The 27,439-nt window shown below is 38.6% G+C and overlaps 2 protein-coding genes and 1 long non-coding RNA gene across 5 annotated transcripts in view; 1 reads left to right on the forward strand and 2 right to left on the reverse strand.

Annotated features, from left to right (window-relative positions):
- Ehbp1 (Eps15 homology domain containing protein-binding protein 1) overlaps positions 1-20,286 on the reverse strand; it is a 42,537-nt gene extending 22,251 nt beyond the window's left edge. For 2 of the 3 annotated variants that reach the window (XM_069507115.1, XM_034981910.2), the window contains exons 1-9: positions 20,103-20,286; positions 8,087-8,201; positions 6,081-6,176; positions 5,626-5,737; positions 4,726-4,907; positions 3,871-3,988; positions 2,476-3,051; positions 1,380-1,513; positions 496-631 (exon numbers count right to left, since the gene is read on the reverse strand). In XM_069507115.1, coding sequence (XP_069363216.1) covers positions 496-631; positions 1,380-1,513; positions 2,476-3,051; positions 3,871-3,988; positions 4,726-4,907; positions 5,626-5,737; positions 6,081-6,176; positions 8,087-8,190 — 1,458 coding nt within the window. In that variant the 5' untranslated portion in view covers positions 8,191-8,201; positions 20,103-20,286. Of the gene's footprint in view, positions 1-495; positions 632-1,379; positions 1,514-2,475; positions 3,052-3,870; positions 3,989-4,160; positions 4,168-4,725; positions 4,908-5,625; positions 5,738-6,080; positions 6,177-8,086; positions 8,202-20,102 lie in introns of those variants that run through there. The other variant, XM_069507116.1, reaches the window with a different exon arrangement.
- Opa1 (Opa1 mitochondrial dynamin like GTPase) overlaps positions 1-27,439 on the forward strand; it is a 135,006-nt gene that overhangs the window by 74,622 nt on the left and 32,945 nt on the right. The window contains exons 4-9 of the mRNA XM_069507074.1: positions 21,052-21,086; positions 21,880-22,099; positions 22,240-22,375; positions 23,139-23,285; positions 24,338-24,430; positions 26,238-26,389. Of these exons, the coding sequence (XP_069363175.1) occupies positions 21,052-21,086; positions 21,880-22,099; positions 22,240-22,375; positions 23,139-23,285; positions 24,338-24,430; positions 26,238-26,389 (783 nt within the window). The remainder of the gene's footprint in view (positions 1-21,051; positions 21,087-21,879; positions 22,100-22,239; positions 22,376-23,138; positions 23,286-24,337; positions 24,431-26,237; positions 26,390-27,439) is intronic.
- Positions 1-27,439, reverse strand: part of LOC138404084 (uncharacterized) — a 304,112-nt gene that overhangs the window by 26,663 nt on the left and 250,010 nt on the right. The gene's annotated exons all lie outside the window — the stretch shown is intronic.

Raw genomic sequence — 27,439 nt, forward strand, 5'->3', positions numbered from 1 at the left:
CGCTAAGAAAGGATTTTTGAAAATTCAACCCCTATGGGGGTGAAATAGGGGTTTGAAATTTGTGTAGTTTATAATAAAGTAATAATATTTATCAAATTTTGACGACCTCCCTGGCGCAGTGGTTATCGCTGTGGTCTTATTAGTGGGAGGTTCCGGGTTCGATTCCTGGCAGGGATTTGGAATTTTATAATTTCTAAATTTCTGGTCTGGTCTGGTGGGAGGCCTCGGCCGTGGCTAGTTACCACCCTACCGGCAAAGCCGTGCCGCCAAGCGATTTAGCGTTCCGGTACGATGCCGCGTAGAAACCAAAGGTGTATGGGTTTAGTAAAAACTGCCATACTCCTTCCAGGTTAGCCCGCTCCCACCTTAGACTGCATCGTCACTTACCATCAGGTGAGATTGCAGTCATGGGCTAACTTGTACCTGAATAAAAAAAAAATTAAAAAAAAATTAAAAGTAGGCAAATACCCAATTGCAAGAACTACAACTGCTTACCGCGAGTTTGTCAGGCACGGGTGGTTTGCACACATCGGCGGCTGTGAGGACTTGGGCTATACCTAATCTCGCGCTCGCTTCTAATGCAGTTCGGACATTTATTTCGGCTTCGTCCGCTTGCAGACCAGAAAAATCTCTGAAAACAAGCACAATTTATTTCTTGTATTCAGTGGCGTGCACAGGAGTTCAAGCCAGGGTATGCATTTAGGTATGAACTTATTACACGGCAGGTTAAAATGAAAAATAAGCATTGATTTATTACAATGAGGGTAAGCAGTGCGTTTATGCCTCTATGAGCTGCACGCCACTGCTTGTATTTCAACTCTATACAGACACGTGATCATCACGGCGTCGATGCGTGACCGTTAGCGATAAGCCCTCCCCCCCACCGCACCTCCGTCGTCCTACCGCCCCAAGGTCGATGGGATGCTAAGGGAATTTCAACTCTATGGCCAGACACGTGGTCACCACGACGCCAATGCGTGACAGTCAGCGATAAGCCTACTTCATCCTGCCACGCCACAAGGCCGATGCCGCCATGGAAGAAATTTTTTCGAGCATTTTTGTAGAGCGCTATCTCCCTCGCACTCATAGACGTTTCGTATGTTTTGTCTCACACTAGTGCGCCAGAACCGGCAATTCCTATCTACTATCATAACCTCGCTAATCTTTCCTAGGTTAGTTTGAGGAATCGGAACTCGGAGACCTCGTCTTCGCCGGCGAAGGTGCTGTGCAGAGGTATAGTTTACTCTACAAGATAGGGTGCATTGTCAGTGATGATTTGATCAACAGTGTCGTTCAGGACGTGCTTAGGACGTCTTTTATCGAGGAAGTCGTTGGGATCGGCGGTGTATGGGGTTAAATGAAAAAAATGTGAAACTTACATGAGATCCGGTCGATAATGGTGAATGATGGCGCAAAAGGCGAGGCCATTTCTAAAGCTAGTGGTGAGGTTGGTGACGCGACAGTAGCTGTACTCGCGCGTGACGCTGCTGCACCACTCTAGCAAGTCTTGGACCTGAAAAAAAACAGAAATAGGAATAGAGTATTTGACAGCATGTAAAATAAAGGATCTATTGATGGTATAGTTCTTGCATTTCACGAAGGCCACTGACTCATGCTTGTGTTTAAGTCGTATTCGTATACGTAAGGTACACTAAATGTGTGCGTTTGACAGCGCTAGCTCGCGACTGATTGGTCGGACATGCACGCACACTTACGCAATGATCATGTAAACGACGTTACCATAAGTAAAGTTCACTAGCCTTCGTGAATTGCAAGAACTGTATATATATTGAATATAGAGCCTCAATAGCTCAACCGGTAAAGGAGTGGACTGAAAACCGAAAGGTCGACGGTTCAAACCCCACCCGTTGCACTATTGTCGTACCTACTCCTAGCACAAGCCTGACGCTTAGTTGGTATAGTTATATATTAGTTATTTAACATGGCTAATATTCTTTAAAAAAAAAAAAAAAAATTGAATTTTGGAAACATATTTTGGGAAAATTATTTAATGTGTTAAGAAAAGCAAGCAATCTCTGGAACTACTGAACCGATTTTGAAAATTCTTTAACCAGCTACATTATTCCTAAGTGACATAGGCTATATTTTATTTTTAAAACAATTAGAGAAAATGTAATAAACCCTGCGAAGCCGGGGCGGGTCGCTATTTAAAATGAAAATAAAAAAATCACAATACTTCCGCCATATTTAATATTCTAAATGCGAAAGTGTGTCTGTTTGTTAGCTTTGCACGTCCCATCCGTTTAACCGATTTTGACGAAATTAGGTCCACGATGAGTTTTAAAAACCGTTTAACCGATTTTGATGAAAATTGGTACAGAGTTAGCTTACATCCCGAATATGGTCATAGGATGCTTTTTATCCTGGAAAAATAAAGAGTTTCCACGGGATATTAAAACCTAAATCCACGCGAAGTTGCGGGCATCAGGTAAAGAATAATTTGAAACAACTTACGGGGGTTTTATCCTTATCCAGTCCCTTAACAGAGAGGAACTTCTCTACATCTGCGACCGGCGTCTTATCATTATCAACCCCCTTCTCATTATCATTCGTGTCCAAACTAATGTTATTCAAATTCGACTTCAATTCCAACGGCTTAAGGTTCCTTTTCGCTATCGTCTTAGGCTTCAAAACCCCCCATTTTAGGTTATCTACCTTACTTTCTTCCGTAGTTGGAATTATTTTCGGAGTAGAAGTGTATTTGGGTGTATTATTTGGTTCGCTTTTCATTGCTAGTTTGGTTAGGTTGCTCAAATATTCTGGTCTCGATTTTGGTGTGATGGACGTTTCATGAATTTTCAAGTCCTTAAAGTCGTTTAATTCTTTTGTGTCGCTTAAGTCGTTTTGGGTGGTTTGAGGTTCTTTTTTGGGTGTAGGGGTTGTAGGGGTAGTGGATTCAGGGGTTATAGGCGCGGTAGGGGTTCGGGAATTGTCGAAGTTAAGGCTTTGTACGCTGTTAGGGGTGGCTGCGATGTCGCTGTTGGTTAAACTTTGCGTCATCTCTTCCATTTGTTGACGGAGATCGAACATCTGAAAGGAATTATCAAGGTAATTTTTTTTGAAAAAAAAAGCGGTGAGTGGTTAAGACGTCAGCTTCCTATTCAGTGAACCAGACCTAAGGTTCGATTTCGGGCACGCACCTCCAACTTTTCAGAGTTATGTGCATTTAAGCAATCTAAAATCACTTGTTTTAATGATGACGGAAACCATCGTGTGGGAACCTGCATGTTTGAGAGTTCTCCATATGTGAAGTTCACACACACTTGAAAAAGGACCCCGGATGGGTTCGAAACTAGTCGGGCTAACGTCGACTAAACACGTGAGTAAAGCCGGGACAGACATTATATATAATGGAAATCACTCACGATAGTTTAAACGCTAAAAACTTCACATACCTTTATGTTCACACTGTGAGATCTGCCATTCCGCACTTGGGCGTGGGCTATATGGCCAAACCCTTCTCATTTTAAGACGAGACCCGTGCTTAAGTAGTGAGCCGCCGATGGGTTGATCATGATGATCATTTTGGTTTTTTTTGCAAAATTTGTAGAACCGGTAAAATTTGAACATTTTTCATGCAAGTTTTTAAAGCAAACTAATCACTACCTACCCATATTATAAATGCGAAAGTGTGTTTGTTTTAAAGTTTGTTGGTTAATTGGTTTGTCCTTCAATCACGTCGCAACGGAGCAACGGATTGACGTGATTTTTTGTATGGGTATAGTGAAAGACTTGGAGAGTGACATAGGCTAAAATTTAAGAGTTCCCACGGGATTGTACAAACCTAAATCCACGCGGACGAAGCCGCAGGCATCAGCTAGTTTTAGTATAAACTTTGTTATGTAATACCTGTCTAGTGGAATTATCAGACAACGTATAGTCGTCTTCGTCCAAATCTTCCAACACCGCAATATCCGAATTGTTGTTTACTGATAGCAAGGAGGCAAGCGACTGCATATCTTCATCCCTGAAATACAAACAAACGAAATAATGTAAAACTTGTATTATATCAAACGACATCGTTCGCGTGGATATATGTTTAAAAAATCCTGCGGAAACCATGGATTTTTTACGGGATAAAAGACGTCTTTACATATTTGTGACACCAGCGGAATAGTTACTGGTAAAAACCAACTCACGTTGCTTGCCCCTACTTCAGCGGGGAGGGGCAATACACGCACAACAGACGGAAACGTTTAAGTGCGGAAACCAGCCCAGAGCGAGGAAGAAGAAGTTGCTTGCCCCTCTCGCAGTAACACACAGTGCAGCGTGAGATGTAGTCGCGCAACCTTCAGTTTGCGCGACAAAGGCTCTAGTGAGCGTGAGACTAACCGGCGTCTTTACATATTTGTGACACCTGGGGAACAGTTAATGGTAAAATCCAACTCACGTTGCTTGCCCCTCTCGCAGTAACACACAGTGCAGCGTGAGATGTAGTCGCGCAACCTTCAGTTTGCGCGACAAAAGCTCTAGTGAGCGTGAGACTAACCGACGTCTTTACATATTTGTGACACCTGGGGAATAGTTACTGGTAAAATACAACTCACGTTGCTTGCCCCTCTCGCAGTAACACACAGTGCAGCGTGAAAAGTAGTCGCGCAATCTTCAGTTTGCGCGACAAAGGCTCTAGTGAGCGTGAGACTAACCGTCGTCTTTGCATATTTGTGACACCTGGGCAATAGTTACTGGTAAAAACCAACTCACGTTGCTTGCCCCTCTCGCAGTAACACACAGTGCAGCGTGAGATGTAGTCGCGCCGCCTTCAGTTTACGCGACACAGGCTCCAGCGTGAGTCGTAACGCGCGCTGCGCCGGCGCGAGTGACGCGTGACGCCGCAAGTTGACTGCACACGCCGCTAACCGACGCCGTTTACCTGTTTGTGATACCTGTTGGATAGTAAATAAAAACTCACGTCGTTTACCCCACATAATGATATAGATTTTTATTATGTAGGTGTCTCAGTGATCAAACTATCTTCTAAATATTATATCCCCCAACTCTGATTTCCAGACAATCTGAGATGATAACATATTCTTAAACATTTTATTTGCCAAAAGTTATAGCGGAAATTATTACTAAACAGATCCTTATTAAAATATACACGGTAATATTACGTCTATATTAAAGACTAACTTATGTTCGCGACTTCGTCCGCATTAACTACACAAATTTCAAACCCCTATTTCACCCCCTTAGGGGTTGATTTTTCAAAAATCTTTTCTGAGCGGATGCCTACATCATAATAGCTATTCGCTTGCCAATTTCAGCTCGGTCTGTCCAGTAGTTTGTGCTGTGCGTTAATAAATCAGTCAGTCAGTCACCTTTTCGTTTTATATATTTAGAAAAGATGAAATGTGTAAATACATTAACTCCACATTGTTCACCCAGAAAAAGTTACGAATTAGAGCGTTTGTGCACTTGTATTCGATTAGTTTTCGTGATTCGCAAAAATATAATTATAAATAGTTTTCATCATTTTCATTTGCGAGATGAATCTTCTTAAAAAACAAGGAAATGAATCGAAAACGTCTGAGTGCACAAACACCCGGCACTTTATGTAACTTTTGGGATAATTTTTTTAGGTATTACAAAAATAATCATTACATCTTCTAGCACAAAAGTCCAGTCTTTATCCTCAAGCTCATTGGTCCTGGCATCCCGGAACAGCGTCACCGCTACCGTCTGGTTCTCTGGCACCGCGAATATCACTGACCCTCTGCCAAAGAAGAAGTCCATGTAATTAGAGTTCAGGGGATGGCGGCGGCGAAAGACCGTGGCGCGTGGAAGTTTCTATAAGAGTCCTATGTCCAGCGGTGGACGTCTATTGGTTGATAATGATGATGATAAGGGATGCAAACCTTTACCATGCCTCGCGATTCGATAGTTTACTTAGTACTCACTCATCTCCTGTTTAGTATAAGATTTTAATTCTTCACCAACCGTTGATAGTATACAATCGACTCAGATCATGTTGACGAAACAGATCACGTGACTTCCGTCAGAGATATTTTTTAAATGAGTGCGATAACACTGATATGCGGATGATTTAGAATACTTACTTCAAAGGGTCTTTGAGAGAGGGTTCCCATTCTAACGGCTCAGTAAGGACGCGCCGCGACCGACGTGTCCACACAATGCTTAGTTTGTTGGGCTTCCTGCAACAAATACGTCATCATCCTCAGCCCATTGACTGCTCGCTACTACTCACGATGTTTTCCATCACCCTTCGGCACTTATTTATCTTCTTCTATCTAAATATATAAAAGGAAAAGGTGACTGACTGACTGACTGATCTATCAACGCACAGCTCAAACTACTGGACCAATCGGGCTGAAATTTGGCATGCAGATAGCTATTTTGACGTAGACGTACGCTAAGAAAAGATTTTTGAAAATACAACCCCTAAGGGGGTAAAATAGGGGTTTGAAACTTGTGTAGTCCACGAGGACGAAGTCGCGGGAATAAGCTAGTTACTACATACAATACTAAATAATTGTTGTAACAGTATTAAATAAATGTTGTGATGAAAAAGTCTCTTCATCATCAACAGAGCACGGGGCTCCTCTCATGAGAAGGGTTTAGGTCATAGTCTACCACGCTGGCCATGTGCGGATTGGTAGCCTTCACACACCTTTGAGAACATTATGGAGAACTTTCAGGCATGCAGGTTTCCTCACGATGTTTTCCTTCACCGTATAAGCAAATGATATTTAATTACTTTAATTTAAAAAAAAACTTCGAAAAGTAAGAGGTCCGTACCCGGGATCGAACCGCCGACCTTCGATTAGAAGGCGGACGTCCTAAGTCTAACCACTAGGCTATCACAGCTAAATAATAAATAAATAAACAGAACAAGACACTATTGGTTGTGACAAAATCTACATATATGAGCAGAAGGCATATATAGTTATACCTACACGTTCCCAATACCAATATGTGATCTAATTCGCCAGTGAATCGACTGAGGCGTGTCTGCCTCGATAACTAGCTACTGATATTGACGATACGGGCGCGCTGCGGCAAAATGTTTTATTATTATTACGATTTTATGATGTTCACCACTGTGACAATAAATCAGAATCTGTAAGACGTTGCACTACAAACTGCCGCTTCCTTATTTTCTTCTTATTTTATTTAGCACTAGCTTATGCTCGCGACTTCGTCCGCGTGGCCTACAAAATTTCAAAACCCTATTTCACCCCCTTAGGAGTTGAATTTTCAAAAATCCTTTCTTAGCGGATGCCTATGTCATAATAGCTATCTGCATCCCAAATTTCAGCCCGATCCGTCCAGTAGTTTGAGCTGTGCGTTGATAGATCAGTCAGTCAGTCAGTCAGTCACCTTTTCCTTTTATATATATAGATTTAACGGATACTAGATGATGCCCGCGACTTCGTCCGCGTGGCTTTAGGTTTTTAAATAGCGAGCAAACGAGCAGGCGGGTCACCTAATGTCACCCTCCTCCAGTACCCTCATTCCGCACATTGTCTTGATAACGTGACTTGAGTCCACCAATCACAACAAAGCATTCTCCCATGTCCCCCGCCAACATTTTACGATTTTATTGTCATGCAGAACCTTGTATATGCGTATTCTTGAGGTTGAATACGGTATTTGACAACTAGTCAAATCAGTAACTTTTTATCAAACGTCAAAACGTGCGCTTAGTATGAGAGATTGAAAAATTAAAAAGAGCAACCGCCGAGTTTCTTGCTGGTTCTTCTCGGTAGGAACGGCATTCCGAACCAGTGGTAAATTAAATCTACCTGACTATTCATAAGCACTTTTAAAAAGTTTACATGAATAAAAAAACATTCTATTCTATTCTATTCTATTCTATTCTATGAAATAGGTACCCACAGCAATAGCGGTGTGTGACGTCACAATCATTTGACGTGCTTTTTTTAGTTTAATCAATAATTTAAAATGGTTATTACACTTAAAACCAACAAAGGACGTGGAAGACCCTCTATTTAATAATCACTGCGAAATAATTTATTTTTATGTAGTCAAATACCCAATTCTCTGTGACTGTAGTATAATGCCAAAAACAGTAGCTCCTTACCATTTGGGCGTCAGTTCGACGTCAATGCGGTGGTAGGAGGCGGTGTACTGGAACTTTGCAGCGCGCTTGTTGACGCGCTGCAGCCGCTTCCAGACCGACGCCATTTTTAGAAGCTCTGAAAAAAATATAGCGGAAATTATTACTAAACAGACCCTTATTAAAATATACACGGTAATATTACGTCTTTATTAAAGACTAGCTTATGTTCGCGACTTCGTCCGCGTGGATTACACAAATTTCAAACCCCTATTTCACCAAATTAGGGGTTGAATATTCAAAAATCCTTTCTGAGCGGATGCCTACATCATAATAGCTATTCGCTTGCCAAATTTCAGCCCGATCCGTCCAGTAGTTTGAGCTGTGCGTTGATAGATCAGTCAGTCAGTCAGTCACCTTTACCTTTTATATATTTAAACTAGCTTATGCTCGCGACTCCGTCCGCGTGGACTACACAAATTTCAAACCCCTATTTCATCACATTAGGGGTTGAATATTCAAAAATCCTTTCTGAGTGGATGCCTACATCATAATAGCTATCTGTATTGTTGGCAACACCACGTTTCAAGTCCGGTGTTGGTTGCTACGTCTGCGGTCGTGACGTCACGCCCCTCCGCCGCGCCGCCGAGGCGACCGGCGACGCGGGACGACACTTTCAGTTTAGAATCCAAGCAAGCAACAGTTGAATGAATATACGGGTTGATTTAGTAATTTGAGAGTTTAATTGTTAACATCAGAAGTGTGTAGTAACTTACGCTAGGGGGGAAAACGGTTGGAATGCAAACGTGCTCGTCCACCTGGAATTCTTCAAGTGCCGCCTCCAAGGAAACGTAATAAGGTATCTTGTAAAGATACCGAGACTGTGAGTACTTTGGACAATATTATACTTAACGTTGACCTTTTGAAACACGATGTAAATGCTTGGTTTAATATTATATAGCCTTACGCTCAAACTTTCGTATAGGCAGATGAGATAATTCGTTACTAAACTCTAAATACGTTGAAAGGATCAGCTAAAAGTCTGGCACGATTTATTTGCGTACAGGCTATACGTGGGCCTTGTAGAAATAAAGTAATTGGAAAGCGAAATTGTTTGATTAGTTGACAATTCGAGGGAATATGTTTAAACTTTTAAAATAAATAGTTGATAAAAACTGTTAGTGCTCAGTTTATTCGAATTTAATTTAGAATTAAAAGGTAAAATGCGCTGTTTGTTTCAATGTTTTGACCAAGACATAATTTCTAGTGGCATCAGTGATTATGCGTCTTTAGAAGCTAGTAATTTAAAAACGTGTAATGAATAAGCTAGTTGTTTACATAGCAGTTGTTGTACGCAAAATGTTAAACAATTAGTGGGTAGTTTACATGACGAACAATTTAAAATGAGTAGTGATTGGGGTATACCGTCGGTTAGTCAAAATTTACTAGTGAATTTAAACGTGCCAAAACATCTCGGTCATTCAAATGTTAGCTCAGATATTAATCATCATAGCCAAACATATATTCTGTGGACAAACCCAAACTCGTAGGGACATAAATGTTACATAATATTATGTGAGGTACTCGTAAAAATGTGTATATTTCCGATACATGTCGCGAGACATCTATGGGTACCGGAAGTAGTTGTTCACTTGCATCAGGATCGTTAGTAAAGAAATTTCAGTTTAAAGACATTTATTTCTCAATAAAGAGCACAACAGTTCACTTATGTATGGAGATTACAGCCATTTACATTTACAGTGGTAGGTACTTACCTACGTACACGGTATCTATGACCTATGTGTAACGATTTAGTGCTTATTGTCTATATTAATGTTTGAAGCAATAATTGTGTGAGTGGGTATTAGATAAAAATAAAATAATAATAATTTAGTGGGACAGTAGAACGTTCATAAGTTTACAGTGCTAGTTTTTAGGGAAGGGTCACATTGATGTACCTATACATTCAGGGTTTTCGTAAATGTTCGATCATTTGCTTATAAAAAAAAGAGGTTGTGGTTTATTATTCGCTCCTTCAACTTATTTCGTTCTAATTTTGGGTAGTCGCAGTTTGTTGTGTTTTAGTAAACAATGTCATAAAGAGTCAAAGCATAATTTGGGAGTGTATGTCCTCTGTTATTATTTTCCTGATGAGAATACAGTCGTAGGCTCGTACAACTGACTTAAGGGCTTATTACACCAACTTGAAATAGGACGTCCTAGGTCCTAATTAGGGTTGGAAAGTGAAAGTATAATCGCATTTAGCAAGTTAGGATCGTAGAAAGTATGCTAGCTAGGACGAAAGTAAAGTTGCTAACTTAGTCATTCAGCATCCTAGGTAGGAAAGGATTAAGGAAGGTGTAATAGCATTGTTACATTTAGAATTTCCGTATCTTTACACAGTTTATTGGTGGGTGTTAAATAGAATAAATAGTATGATGCTTTGATTTTATTATGAAGAATCTGAAAATTTTAGACATAGGGTTTCGCGGGGGTTACCAAATTTCGAGAACGTACTCTCTAGAGTCTAGAGTATTACAAGGGTTCTAAGTAAAATTGCAAAAACAAAAGTAACCAAAAATAAAATGTTACCATTTGCGTTGATTCAATTGCGTTAAGTGAACTGATTCTTACGTCATAGGTTCAGTAGGATTTGGTACGGTATAAAAACTTACTTGGACGGAATACAGAGTGATCCGATTCAGTTTACTCCTGAGAAGAGTACTGGTACCTCTGAACGCATTTTAGCTATTTTGTTTCAAACAGAGAACCGTTTTGTACACAGAAACTAGTAGAGTAGATTAAACTAGTACGAAGTTAAAAGGGTTGTACATTATTTGTTCAAGTAAACACATAGACTATTATGAAAGTAATATATCTCTTTAGAGTTAAAACTATTGCAAATAGCCGTTAACTTCAAGCTTCGTTGCCGCTACTTGTTAGGTACCTGCTTCAAAAATTATTACGGGTCGTAGTGCTGTCAGATAAAACAATAACAGTGAAGCTATTTCATTTAATACAAAGTTATTGTACGTGATCAATAATAATAATAACAAATGGAATATTTAAAATAACTATGATTTGGTGGTTAATATTCGAAATCATTATTAAGGACCTTTTGGGGTAAAAGCTGTCACATATGCGTGGATTGAAGAAGATATCTTTGGATATCTAGGCGGCTATTATTAGCTCAGAAAATCTGATTTAAAAGATTGCACAGGGAGGGAAGTCGAATGCAACATTTTGTTGCTCTCGACCGCAATTCTGTGCTATAATCAGGAGGGGCCGAAAATAGTAAATAAGTAGTGATATAAAGCTTTATTGCAACAAAACATAGTACATGCTTAAAAATAATAATAATAATTAGTTACTGGTAGTGAAAGCGTTGTTAATTTAAGGAGCAATGAAATATATTTAAAAAAAAAAGCCTTAGATTTGGCAGTGGTATGCGGTTGGGTACTCATAATTCATGACTCATATTTTCTTAGCCTAGTAAAATTATAATAATTTGAGGCAGCTTTTAGTGTAAAATTAATATGCGTGTATATGGAATATGAAATAACCAATTATTATTGGTTCGTATTGGAGTTATTTGTGAATTAAAATAGTGACTGGGTTATTAGATTATTTTGTGACCAACCCTGGTATCGTAATTAATAATGCAGTGAACTAGTGGAATTATGAATATACCAGCAGTTAAGATAATGATTAATTTGAAGTAATAGTTTGGTGTGATAATAATAATAATTGTTTGAAGCTAACTTATAGTACCTGCTTTAGAATCAAATAATCCGTTTAATAAGGAAGCATTGATGACTTTTGTTTAAAGTTAAAAATATAGCGGACAGTGAGATGCTTATGAGGTAAAATAGCTTTTATTCTGGGGGTTTCGTGAAAAACTGGCACCGACGATCCCTTGTGTGGATGTGCGGTAGATAAAGCTAGTGTGGCGATTGCATACGCGGGTGAATAGTGTCGGGGCGCTCTGTATGAGTGCACGACGCTATGACATTCAGTATGTAGATGCGCATAAAGTTGAGAAGGTATAGCTGATATTTGTGATTTAGTAAAGAGATTTGGTCTTGATCGTGAGTGTCAATGCAATGATTCTATAAAGAATTTAAGAATATCAAAAACCGTGTTGGCAAGGTTGCCTTGTGTACTTATACCGGTCGTTGATTGCCAATAAATTAATCATAACTAAAATTATATTTTCTTCTTTACTGCAATCAAAAGTTACCTTTAATAGAAATTAGTTCATGTTCTATAGTAACTAATATTATTATAGAAATTGTGTATAGCAAGATAATTGACACAGCGAGCCGAGATAAAATTTTAGGTTAGCTAATTAGTGGGAATATTGCACCATAGATATAAAATATCACATTGGGATACGAAGCTTGAACTTGGATAAAATATGAAAAGGTTAATTGGGAATATTGTACCATGAATATAAAATATCACATTGGAATACGATACTTGGTCATTACACTTAAATGGTTATTACACTTAAAACCAACAAAGGACGTGGAAGACCCTCTATTTAATAATCACTGCGAAATAATTTATTTTTATGTAGTCAAATACCCAATTCTCTGTGACTGGTAGTATAATGCCAAAAACAGTAGCTCCTTACCATTTGGGCGTCAGTTCGACGTCAATGCGGTGGTAGGAGGCGGTGTACTGGAACTTTGCAGCGCGCTACTTGGTCTGAAAGGCGAACTTGGTACGCTTAAGTGAGCGAAATGTTCTTTAAGTGCAAGTGGTCTTTACAAACTTGGTACGTTTAAGTGAGCGAAATGTTCTTTAAACGCAAGTGGTATGAGTTACTATGACAAACCTGGTCTCCTAAGTGTGGCAAAGTCCCTTTAGGTGGGGTTGTTCACCAACTTGGTACGTTTAAGTGAGCGAAATGTTCTTTAAGCGCAAGTGGCATGAGTAACTAAGACAAACCGGGTTTCCTAAGTGTGGCAAAGTCCCTTTAGGTACCCGGGGTTGCCTTGTTGTTGTTTGTTGTTGTTGCAGGCTATCGTATGGTTAAGTGATAAGTGATTAAGAATGGACAATATTTTTAAGAGACCTTGCGAGTATGTAGTGAGGTTATTTGGTTAAGTTCAAGTTGTCGTATGATTTGTTAAGTGATATGTGATAATGAATGGGCAATATTCCTTCTAGATGTGATAATGAAAGGATCCTCACAAGTATATAATGAGATTCAGGTGTTAACGGTTGTGTAATTTGCAGAAGTTTTATCCCGACTCGTGGGGTGCCCGGGGCGGGCACCATGCAGCATGGCCGTGTTGGCAACACCACGTTTCAAGTCCGGTGTTGGTTGCTACGTCTGCGGTCGTGACGTCACGCCCCTCCGCCGCGCCGCCGAGGCGACCGGCGACGCGGGACGACACTTTCAGTTTAGAATCCAAGCAAGCAACAGTTGAATGAATATACGGGTTGATTTAGTAATTTGAGAGTTTAATTGTTAACAGTATGCCAAATTTCAGCCCGATCCGTCCAGTAGTTTGAGCTGTGCGTTGATAGATCAGTCAGTCAGTCAGTCAGTCACCTTTACCTTTTATATATTTAAATTAAGATTAAATATGTTAGGTAATTTCAGCCGTTACCAACATTGTTATTTTGTCAAAAATTGTATGGCCTTTTTTGACATTTATAACACATAGTAAGTAGCTTACCTACTACAGATAGAATAATTTAGTTTCTAAATAATTTTAAATACATATCAAAAATCAAAAATAACCGGCACGAATTGAACCTGCCAGCCCGAAATTTTCTAAAGAGTAGGTAAAAACCACTATAAAAAGTATAAAGATCTAATTTAGTTTCGGCCGTTAATGTACCTACCTAGAAGAACTTTGAACGCGATACTGAATCCGTCTGGCATTTTAATGAAGTCTGTTTTATATCGGTTCAAATTAAACAAATAACTACGTTTCTAACCGAAAAACTCAATTATCTCCAATTAATTTGCACTAGCGTGAAGCGTCTAGATCTAGTTAGTACATATCTGGATGTAGGTCGATAACCCTCTAGGATGGAGCAACGCGCCTAGGAGAGGATATCATCATCTCAACCCATTGCCAGTCCACTGCCACAGTTCACGACAGTTTGGGAACTTGTGATAAAACGTCGAGGCTTCGACATCACTGACAGGCGTCAAATGTTCCTACATTTCATGCTGGGTAGCACATCAATCGCCTGTTTTTGTTTGAGTTTACGTCCCCATATTTGACATATCGCGACTCAGGATCAAACCGAAAGATTCCTTACTCTAGTTCACTCTGCCACTGCTGAGAACGATAGTCTCCCTCCCAGAACGAGAATAGTTTTTTTTTTAATTTATAGACTAGCACTTGGCTGCAATCAGACTTGGTGGCAGGTGATGATGCAGTCTAAGTTGAAGCATAGCCTCCCACGCTAGCCGAGTGCGGTTCGGTAGACTTCACACGCCGCTGAGACCATTATGAAAAACACTCAGGCAGACAGACATGTGCAATATGATAGGGCTTTTAGGGCTCTAATGGGGCTGCCACGTTTTAGTTATATCAGGGATGTTTGCTGACGCTAGAATAGACTGCTCACTTCAGTCTCAATGCTCCTTGATATCTTGGGCAGGTTATTTCCATCATAATACGTTGCTAGATTCTTCACGCGGAAAACAGATTCAAAAATTATGGCATTATGAATTTATGATTTAGACCCAGTGGTCATGTATTACGACAGAGACACGTGTAACGAATAGCACCTTCCCTTTGTGATAGGAACGCCCTTTGAAACCAAGTTATATAAGTAAAGGGTGCTTCTATAAACTACACTAGAGTTAAAAGCTTCCACAGTCAAAGGGATAGAAGCATACACTAGTAACTTGAGTGGTTCAGACGAAAATAGAAAAGTAGAAAGTGTAACACCTGAAACACACTGAGTATTAACTAAAAAGCCTAGTAAAGACGCCAAGCGATTTAGCGTTACGGTACGATGCCGTGTAGAAACCAAAGGGGTGTGGGTTTAATAAAAATTGCCATACCCCTTCCAGGTTAGCCCGTTTCCATTTTAGACTGCATCATCTTTTTTCTATATTATGTAAAAATGAATCGCTGAATGTGTTGCTGATCGCAAATCTCGAGAACAGCTGAACCGATTTCGCTAATTCTTTTTTTATAATATTGCTTGAAGTACAAGGATGGATCTTACGGAGAGAAAAATTTAAAGTATTAAAAAAGAAAGAATCGACTGTTAGGCGGTACGAAGACCGCCGGGTCAGCTAGTCACTTATATATAAATAACTATTATTATATGTAAATATAATAAAATGAGTTGTGTAAATAGCGATTATCTGCACCGACGCATTATCGTTCCAGCTCCTGTAAACGGAAGCGCCCAGATAACATATACAACTAATAATAAATCTTCTTCGTTTCGAGTTGACGGTCACCTCAAATACGGGCAGCCCAAAAAGCCGCAACCGCGATAGCTCTAATAATAAATAGTACACTATTATTACTTAACAAACAATATCAAAACAACACACCTAATGATTTTCCTTAACAGATTGCAGAAAACTCAAGGAAGGGGTATGGCAGTTTTTATTAAGCCCATGCTCCTTTGGTTTCTATACGGCATCGTACCGGAAAGCTAAATCGCTTGGCGGCCCGGCTTTGCCGGTAGGGTGGTATCTAGGCACGGCCGAAGCCTCCCACCAGACCAAAAATTTAGAAATTATAAAATTCCAAACCCCTGTTAGAAATCGAACCCGGGACCTCCCACTTATAAGACCACAGTGCTTACCACTGCCCCAGGGAGGGAGTGCGTGCCCGGGATCGAACCCCCGACCGTCGACTAGAAGGCGGACGCCCTAACCACTAGGCTATCACAGGTTACTGTTTTGATACATGCATAAAACAAAACAACCAAGGAATCAAAACAGTTCCTTAACACTCTTACACCCACTTAAAATACCTAACACAACTTTAATATCATTATCATCTTTATGACCTCATCTCAAGTTAAAACAATCAAATCTATAAGCTATTTATATAATACATAAGGCATATTTTGTAAAATCTGCTAGTTTGAACCACTGCATATCAAGAGTCTATTTTTAAGCAGGAGTTAATTTGTTTATTATTATAATTTTACACATGGAATCATGAATTTAAAATGAGCTGAGCCGCCTCAATAGCTCAACCGTTAAAAGAGTGGACTGAAAACCGAAAGGTCGACGGCTCAAACCCCGCCCGTTGCACTATTGTCGTACCTACTCCTAGCATAAGCCTGATGCTTATTTGGAGAGGAAAGGGGAATATTAGTCGTTTTAAAATGGCTAATATTCTTTTTAAATAAAAATGTTATTGTTTTTTTGCAAAGCAAAAAAAGGCTGAACTTATACTTTACATAGAATACTTACACTAGATTTAGACCTGTCAATTTAATTTAGTTTAGAGATTATGTACAACAGAATTAGCCAATGTTTCATATGAAAACCTCTTTCTTTTCATAGCATATTTTAGAGGGTACTGACCTTTCTTAAGGCCTATCTTGAGTTTCTAGACCCAGCTGTGCAAGCTCAGCTGTTTGTTGACATGTCAGTCAGTCAGTTATTGACTGGCGCAGTAACGCCGTACCGCCAAGTGACGCGACATAGCATTGATGCCATGTAAAAACCGATAAAGAGTATGGGTGCTTAAAATTGCCAAACCCCATCCAAGTTAGCCCACTTTCATCTTACATTGCATTACACTTACCACCAGGAGATTGCAATCCATTAACTTGTAATTGATACTACTCCTAGCACAAGCTTGACGCTTAGTTGGAGAGGAAAGGCAATGGCAATATTAGTCATTTTACATGGTTAATGTGGCTAATTCCTTTGTACACAATCTCTAAACTAAACTAAAATATCACATCTAAATCTATTGCTATCCCTTTCATAATGTTGCTTGCGGAAAAGGAAAGCACTAGATTTAGACATGTTAATTTAGTTTAGTTTAGAGATTGGTGTACTAGAGAATCAGCCCCAATATTTTTTTTTTAAATGGATTTTTTAAATTGTCCTTACTTACATTAGATTATGTACCTACCCAATATACTAATAAGTATGCAAATACTTTCATGACATCATCTTTTGACAATATATGTAAGTACTTACTATGATTGTAGGAATACCCTGGCCTTTGACATCCACGATACCGAAATGATAAATATTCATAGATAAAATAAAAATATAGTATATTAAGTTATACTTCATGTTCTATACTGCCTATTATTCATCATCATCATCATCATCTTAATTTATGGCCCGCCCATTACTCCACCATGATTGCCAAGTGTGGATTGGCAGACTTCACACCCTACTGGAAACAACTCTCAAGCAAGAAGTTTGCTGCACAATATTTTTCTTGGCCATTAGAACAAATGATAGAATAGAATCCATACTAATATTATAAATGCGAAACCGTTCAACGGATTTTGACGAAATTTAGTACAGAGGTAGCTTGCAACCCGGGGAAGGACATAGGCTACTTTTTATTCTGGAAAATTTGAGAGTTCCTACAGGAATTTTAAAAACCTAAATCCACGCGTACGAAGTCGCGGGCATCAGCTAGTAGAATATATTTTTATTTAAGTAAACTTTTACAAGTGCTTTTGAATCGTCAACTAGTTTAATTTACCACTGGTTCGGAATTTCAATACTTAAAATGTACATAGCTCTACAAAGTTGCATGCTTGGGATCCAACCCCAGACCCCAAGTAGGAGGCTGACATCTTAAATACTCTGCTATCACAACTTCAGCAAAAGATCTCAAAAAAATGATATTATATTTCATAGCTAAGCGAAATACCTATATGCACAAAAACCGGCTAAGTGTCAGTCTGTCTCGCGCACCGAGGGTTCCGTACTACAGTCGTATTTTTTCGATATTTTGCACGATAATTCAAAACTATGACGTATAAAAATAAAGAAAAATCTGTTTTAGAATGCACAGGTAAAGCACCTTATACATATGATACCCCAATTGATATAGTTATCTTACTTCGAAAATTGAAAATACTATTTGTACTATTTGATTTCCATTATAAATACTATCTGATCGGATGGGTTCGAAACTAGTCGGGCTAACGTCGACTACACACGTGAGTAAGCCGGGACAGATAGTATTTATAATTTAAAATACTAATTATTAGTTCAGACCACATTAGGGCCACAATTAATTTTTTTTTGTGATGTTACCCTAAATTCACGGTTTTCAGATTTTACCCCTTAAATAAATAAGTAAATAAATATTTTTTTTTATTCAAGTAAACTTTCACAAGTGCTTTCGAATGGTTGGATGCATCTACCACTGGTTCGGAATGCCTTTCCTACCGAGACTTTCCTTATGACTGTAAGACCTACCTACCTGCCAAATTTGATGATTCTAAAAGGACGGGAAGTACCTTGTAGGTTTCTTGACAGAGACAGATAGACAACAAAGTGATACTATAAGGGTTTCATTTTTCCTTTTGAGGTACGGAACCCTAAATAGATATTATATTTATAGCTAAGCTACATACCTATATGCACAAAAAATACTTGTTTATGTGTACATATCATTACCTATGTATATTGTATATGTATATTTGTGATACATACTTTTTTATAACACATGGTCAATTTGGTACCACTTAAATCACTTGTATAGTATAAGTGTTTTGACCTCTGCAGTAAATTGACCTTATACCAAGTGTGGTTTCCTGTTTCTGATAAACTATGTTTTACACAAATCACTTATTACATACTAGCTTATGCTCACAACTTCGTCCGCGTGGACTACACAAATTTCAAACCTCTATTTCACCCCCTTAGGGGTAGAATTTTCAAAAATCCTTTCTTAGTGGATGTCTACGTCATAATAGCTATGTGCATGCCAAATTTCAGCCCAGTCCGTCCAGTAGTTTGAGCTGTGTGTTGATAGTTCAGTCAGTCAGTCAGTCACCTTTTCCTTTTATATATTTTGACTAGATGATGCCCACGACCTTGTCTGCGTAAGTTTCAGGTTTGTAAAAAAATACAATAGAAACTCTTTGATTTTAATTCTTTGACTTGGAATTGGTGTATACCTAGGATAAAAGCTATTGGTATACCAAATTTCATCAAAATGGGCTGTGAAAATCTAAGAAACACACTTTCCCATACTAGTATAGAAGAATACATAATATATAATATAAGTTTTTTGTATCTTTAATGTTTATCATTTTATTGTATCTAAAATAGTATTTGCAATGCCCTGACATTGTCTTATGTATATTTAGCTTTAAGCACCCACCATCAATTAATGTACATGAAAGCAAATAAATAAATCTAAATCTATAGGTATTTCCTTATGAAACAGAGCTATGAAATAAATAAAATTGAAGTGTTTTTCTGTGATTCTGAGATAACTAATTTCCAAACTCAAATGGTTCATTATCATCATGATCAACCCATCGCCGGCTCACTACAGAGCATGGGTCTACTCTCAGAGTGAGAAAGGTTTTAGCCACAGTCTACCACGCTGGCCAAGAGCGGATTGGCAGACTTTTTGATAGAATCTTCTGCTTTAATTCAATTTTGTTGTTCTGGCATGCAGCTGCACCAAATGCGTGCAATTACATGGAGCTTAAAACTTAAATAAGAGCTTTCACACTAGTTGCGCTAAAACCTATGAGCCCACTGGACATCACAAATCAATACAGGCCAAATATCCATCAGAAGTTTGTTTTGCTAATAAATTGAAACAACATTATGTATAAAGGGATCTTTGTAAACAAGCGTAAGCAAGCAAACGCACTCAGTGCAAGATTTACGTAGTTTACGAGCTAAAAATAAACCATAAGAAGCCCTACGCAGAGTCAATGATACATCATACAACACGTCGATTTAGGTAAAAGTTCAAAGAACCGACCGTGATATCATCGTATCCTTGTCGGATATACTGTCGCTCCATTAATTAATGATGGATAAAATACCGCCCAACCTTGGTTTATGCTAGCACAATTTTTTACTCACAAATTAAGCTCTTCTGTTCAAAGGGATGTCACTAAACTGCAAAGGTCATTTTGTCACAATTCACTGGTATTATTCCCACAAATCGCGAAAGTATTGTAATATCTATATTTCTCGAGTCACATTGGTCGCGAGCTCACTGTCCAAACGATTTATTTTTACGTAAATTTTTACAAAACGCTGAGCGAGTAGCTCTCAGGCCATTTTTGACGTTTTACCAAATATGGTGTGGTGTTGCCACTTGTCTTGTCATGTCATATAAATTTTTTGGTGTGAAATGGAACAAAAATAAGTTTTAACAAGTTCCGTTAACAAGTTTCTGCAACTAATTTAAACATCAAGTTTCCGCAACAAGTTTTTGCGACAAGTTTCGTCAACAAGTTTCAACAATAAATTTAAACGCCTAGAGAATCGGCACTTCATCAAGTTTTGGCAACAAGTTTCTGCAAGAAGTTTCGTTAACAGGTTTCCGCAAAAAGTTTTGGCAACAAGTTTCCGCAACATGATTCTGTGACAAGTTTTGTCAACAAGTTTCAAGAATAAGTTTCGTCAGGACAAGTTTTGTCAAAAAGCTTCGTGATCGTGAACAAGTTTCGTCTCCAAAGAGGATTCAGGCAGCGCAAACGGCAAAACCATAGATTAACATGTATACGGCAAAACGGAACGCAAAAGAAAATGAAGTTGCAATCAGTCATTAATTAATTTGTCAAATTTTCAAAATATCTATGAATGAAGTGATCTCTAATGAATTTTTATTTAATATACCTATGATTGTGTAATATATTTACATGAATAATTTTATTTCTTAAACTGCAATTAATTGATTATACATGTTAATTTAACAAAAGTGACCGGTATAGGTTATGAACTGCAAATAGCATATAATTTTATTGGTTAATAATGTTTTAAGAAAAACTTGGTATTGTTTATCCCTAGTTATAAAGAAGAGAAAAGCACAATGTCAAGGATATTGAATCATAGGATGAGGTAATCAGACCATGAATATATTATAATGCAAACATACCTAGTTCTAAAAGTTAAAGCAGCCCAACAAAATTCTTCAAAAATCCTTAGGTACCTACCCAATTTGTAAACATAGCCTTATAAATTTTAAAATTTCATGAATAATTACTTCATCATCATGATTAACCCATCGCCGGCTCTCTACAGAGCACGGGTCTCCTCTCAGAGAAGGTTTTTGGTCATAGTTACCACGCTGGCCATGTGCAAATTGGTAAACTTCACACACCTTTGAGAACATTATGGAGAACTCTCAGGCATGCAGGTTTCCTCACAATGTTTTCCTTCACCCTTAAAGAAAGTGATATTTATTTAATTACTTAATAAAACGCACATAACTCTGAAAAGTCAGAGGTGCGTGCCCAGGATCAAATCCCTAACCTCCGATTAGATGGTGGACGTCCTAACCACTAGGCTATCACAGCTTCACTTAGTTAAAATCAAATATTTACTTAAAATTAATAAAGTAATGTCATAAATCAATTGAAATTGTCATTATGCCTTGACTTAGTTACTTATATAAAAAACTAGCTTATGCTCGCGACTTCGCGTGGGCTACATAAATTTCAACCCCCTAATTTACTCCCTTAGGGGTTGAATTTTCAAAAATCTTTTTAGCGGATGCCTACGTCATAATAGCTATCTGCAATTTTCCGTCCAGTAGTTTCAGCTGTGTGTTGATAGATCAGTGAGTCAGTCAGTCAGTCACCTTTTCCTTTTTTATATTTAAATTACACCTGCTTAAAATCAAATTTTTCAGAGCATCATTGAAGAAGCCATCATGGTCACCCATAGACAAGAGAGCAGTAGCATTCTCAATATACACTGGTCGAAGCTTGCTACTTCACAAGCCCATACCACCCAATCATATACCGAGAAGAAAATATGGCATGCTAGTAGCGAGGGCTGTGAGGGGCATGTTGAAGATACGTTACTTGATACTGGGGGGTGCTGTCGGTGGAGGCATGACTTTGAATAAGGTATATTAAAATTGGAATCAAAATAAAATAAAAATAATTTCGGATTGAATTACCTATTATATTGATAATGTAACACTCCAGTTCTTTACTAGACAGAGACCTATTGAATATTGTTTTTTAATTTAATTAATCTTTGGCAGAAATATGCAGAATGGAAAGATGGTTTGCCAGACATGGGCTGGCTCAACGAACTGCTACCAGATAACGATCAGTGGGACAAATTCACAACTACCCTCATTTCTGCTAAGGATAAAATTGGTGATCAGCTGCAGATTGGTAAGTTTTTTGACTTAGTTTTCCTTTCACTTGTAAAAGCGTTGTTTTATAATTTGTGTATAGTCACCATTTTGAAGTGCATATGTTTGTAGTTTAAAAGACTATGAGTACCTATCTCTATAAATTATATTATAGTGATAATATCATTAATTATTATTAGTGTAATAATTCATTTTAACCTAAGTATTTCTAATAAAAGTTGCTAGACATATAAAACATTACCCAAAATTGTATTATATTAAATATTTTATTCACTTAGACATTGCTCCCAAAGTTGCTAAAGTTTACATTTTTCATTGACACAGTTGGCAATTTTATATTTGCCAGGGGTTCAGAGTTAGCCTTAATATGAGAGATAATGTGGCTAGTTCTGTTTTACACAAACTCAACTAAACTAAAATGGCAAGTCTAAATCTATTGGTATTCCTTTCATAATGTTGCTTGCGGAAAAGAATAGCACTAGATATAGACCTGTTAATTTAGTTTAGTTTAGTGATTGTGTACAAGAGAATCGGCCCCATTTTATGTGTAATTTTGTAATGTATAAATTGAGGCAGATATTTGACCGGGGTCATTAAATCTTCATAAACCGATGGCCTTTTGAATATTTCAACTCTTTTTCACTTTGCTTGACCAAGCAAATTACTCTGTATTCAATGGTCTGAGGCGCCTTTTTCACGATTCCCTACTAAAAGCTCTTTACAATGATTTGGTGGACCCTGTTAGACCAAAGACTAGTGTACTAGCAAATGTGTACCGCTAGGGGTCCCACTGACGCTGTCGGTGACCTCAGATCCTCGGCTCCGGGACGCGGGGCTCGCGAGGGCTGCCGAGTTGCGGGAGTGGCTGGCGCAGCGATATGAGGACGCCGTTGCGGCAGCCGCGGTCAATAACACTACCAGCGACATGGGTGAGTGGTATTGACAATAAAGATAGTTATAGGTAATTGGCCCTTCTGACCGTCTGCGGGACGCGGGGCGGGAGCGCGCTCCCTCCACCAATCAGTTAGTCTGCCGCTGTCGGCTGATCGCCGGCAGTGATTGACGTGAACGCTGGTTCGCACGTGATATTACGTGATATACGTCTTGCGACATGATTTCCTACTTTCAATTATTTTGTACGCGATTCATAAATAAAAATCATAAAGACTATTGTTTTTAAATATTAGCTCATATATTTCATTAGATAACTGCATCAGAATGTAATAAACGGTTAAATTTTAATACATAATAATAATTCATTAATTAGTTCTAACACATGTTAAATAAACTGAATAAAAATACTCAAATTATGAATAAATATTAAAAAAGTATCTTAGGTGAATTTAATCTTGAGATTTAGTTAAATCTCAAGTAAGTAATTTTATTGTAGTTTATTTAAATGAGGCTCCACACTCACACGTAGGGTAATTTTGTAATTTATAGTTTTTAGTTTAGTGTAGATATTGTACTGTAGGTAGATTTTTTCTTTACTGTATCTTATTTATTTGTATTTATTAGGTACTCAAACGGTTTTATTAATATATTTTTTTTTCTATAATTTATTTTGTTAGTCTTTCTATGATTATTTTTAACTATTGGCTGCTTCTTCTGTTCAAAATAGCTGTCTTGCCGAGGAGTTTAAACATACTGTCCACACATGGGCGCCCGTTTTGTGTGTGTTTTAGCATTTTCTTTTAGGTTCTTCTTCTTTTCTTCTCTATGGCACTTTGTACTGTGGTTCTGTAGTCCGCAATACTTTTTAGGTTCTAAGATGATTAGTACAGTGCAACAAGGTTCTCTTGGCACTTGAATGACATTGACAGGGGGGCGCTGTTGGAGAACAAAGGCTTAGAATATTCAAAAAGGAACAAAGGGGACACTTGACGACAACGTTAGTTCCAATTTTCGCCACGCGCCAAGATAGCCTTGTCGCTCTGTATTTTGGGGTAAGTTGGCAAAAGTCATTTTGTTTCACTTACAGAGCCAGCGCCAAAGATTGTCAATAACCTGCAAAGTAAGCCGGCGCCGGCCACAGCTTCGAGTCGCTCGCCCGGGGAAGAAGCCGCAGCATATGGTAACAAGTACATCATTATCATGATCAACCCATCGCCGCGTCGGCTCGCTACAGAGTCGGCGGGTTGATTACGTAAAACGTTGCAGTAGCGACAGCAACGCGATAGCAGTAGCTATGTGACAGTTCATTTGCTGTCTCTCTTCTTCTTCTTCTTATTGTGCTTAGTGGCTATTGCTGTCTCTCTCTAGCAGGAAGTTTGACAGCAATGCTCGCGAGATTTATGCCTGTCGCGAGATACGTAATCACCCCGTGGTGGGTCTCCTCTGTCTGAAAAGAGTTTAGCCATAAGCCATCACGCTGGCCAATAGGCTACTTGACTCATATCTAATTTCGTCCAATAAATGATTATTTATTATAGTATTTTGCTTAAGACAACGAAATATATCAATAACAATTATTAAAAACGCAGGATGGATATATAAATCCAATTAAAAAAAATACAATTTTTATTTTTATTTGAAACGCAGAAAACGCTGACAGCCATGATGTGACAAAGTGTAAATATGTAAACAAAGAAATGTCATCCCTATGTCACGCGGGGACTAACGTAGTATCCATATATATAAAATTTAGAGTCCTGACTAACTTATATATCAACGCACAGCCTAAACATCTAAACAGCTGGTCCTAGATACATGAAATTTGGTGGGTGTGTTCTTTGTAGGTAAAGAGAAGGTATCCACTAGGAAAGGATTTTTTGAAATTCCACCCCTGAGTGGGTTAAATGGAGGTTTGAAATTTATGAAGTCCACGCGGGCGAAGTCACGAGCATAAGCTAGTTTTTATATATTTCTAAAAACTCATAGTAAACGTAAAAAAATATCGTTTTCTCGTTATAAATTGAATAAGTTATTAAGTAAGACTTACAACAAAGTGATCTTTGCAAAAATAAATTTGGGTTGAAGTCGTTAGTCATATAGGATCCCTTTAAGCAAGTCTTTGCGTGTTACGTATATTTATTTCACTGAGCACTCTAATTCACAACTTTCCTGTGGTCGTTATCGATGCGTTTTTTACATTCTTGGATGATACAATAACGATAATTACTATATTTTTCATGTAAACTAGTATAGAAGTCATGTTTATTAAACTTTGGGAGGTTATGCTGTTGTTTACAAATGCATGACGTCAGAGCACAGATAATCTATCGGCCAAACATGGCCGACAGTGTTTTTACCTGTCTAAGAAAAAAATATTTTTAAATTAAAGTTTTACGGTTTTTAGGGCGCAAAAAAATATAGTGTTAATTTTTTTGATATAATAGGACAAATATTAACCATTTAAGACCAACTTAAAAAAAGTGTCAAGTAGCCTATTGGCTGACTTCACATATATTAGAGAATATTATGGAGAACTCTCAGGCATGCAGGTTTCCTCCAGGTACGCTATGCAGGTATCTGTCAAATTTCATTATTCTAGGTCAACAGGAAGTACCCTGTAGGTTTCTTGACAGACTGACAAACAGCCAGGCAGACATCAAGTTATCCTATAAGGGTTCCGTTTTTCCTTTTGAGGTACGGAACCCTAAAAAATCACTCCTCCAGAATTATTGAGACCCATCTAAATAAACTAAGCAAGCGTCGAAAAATGATTGACAAAAGTCCCTATCTACGACACAATTATCCTGTGTTTCAACTTTCAATAAGGAGATCTATAGAGCGCACTTTGACTTTGCTCAGACTTAAGATTGAGTTAAAACGAGACAGTTTATGTGAGAGGTATAGCTCTGTCTTGTTTTAAGTCTAAGCTAAGTCAGAGTGCGCTCTATAGATCTCACCCTCAAAGTGTTCCTTTCTTTGTTGTATAGAGAAAAGAATCCATAGTCTACAAGAGGAAGTCTTATCTCTCCAAGCCAGATATCAAAGGGAGTTGCAGCGACTTGAGCAAGAGAACAGGGAGTTGCGGCAACAGAACATGCTGCTCAGGCAGGGAAGACAGCCCCCCACTAAGAAGATGAAAGTTAGTATATCATATACCCCGTATATATAATCCATAGTCTGCAAGATGCAAGAGGAAATATTATCTCCAACCGAGATATCAGAGGGAGTTGCAGCGACTTGAGCAAGAGAACAGGGAGTTGCGGCAGCAGAACATGCTGCTCAGGCAGGGAAGACAGCCCCCCACTAAGAAGATGAAAGTTAGTATATCATATACCCCGTATATATAATCCATAGTCTGCAAGATGCAAGAGGAAATATTATCTCCAACCGAGATATCAGAGGGAGTTGCAGCGACTTGAGCAAGAGAACAGGGAGTTGCGGCAGCAGAACATGCTGCTCAGGCAGGGAAGACAGCCCCCCACTAAGAAGATAAAAGTTAGTATATCATATACCCCGTATATATAATCCATAGTCTGCAAGATGCAAGAGGAAATATTATCTCCAACCGAGATATCAGAGGGAGTTGCAGCGACTTGAGCAAGAGAACAGGGAGTTGCGGCAGCAGAACATGCTGCTCAGGCAGGGAAGACAGCCCCCCACTAAGAAGATGAAAGTTAGTATATCATATACCCCGTATATATAATCCATAGTCTGCAAGATGCAAGAGGAAATATTATCTCCAACCGAGATATCAGAGGGAGTTGCAGCGACTTGAGCAAGAGAACAGGGAGTTGCGGCAGCAGAACATGCTGCTCAGGCAGGGAAGACAGCCCCCCACTAAGAAGATGAAAGTTAGTATATCATATACCCCGTATATATAATCCATAGTCTGCAAGATGCAAGAGGAAATATTATCTCCAACCGAGATATCAGAGGGAGTTGCAGCGACTTGAGCAAGAGAACAGGGAGTTGCGGCAGCAGAACATGCTGCTCAGGCAGGGAAGACAGCCCCCCACTAAGAAGATGAAAGTTAGTATATCATATACCCCGTATATATAATCCATAGTCTGCAAGATGCAAGAGGAAATATTATCTCCAACCGAGATATCAGAGGGAGTTGCAGCGACTTGAGCAAGAGAACAGGGAGTTGCGGCAGCAGAACATGCTGCTCAGGCAGGGAAGACAGCCC

The sequence above is a fragment of the Maniola hyperantus genome, chromosome 25, assembly GCF_902806685.2.
Source record: "Maniola hyperantus chromosome 25, iAphHyp1.2, whole genome shotgun sequence".
Taxonomy (NCBI): domain Eukaryota; kingdom Metazoa; phylum Arthropoda; class Insecta; order Lepidoptera; family Nymphalidae; genus Maniola; species Maniola hyperantus.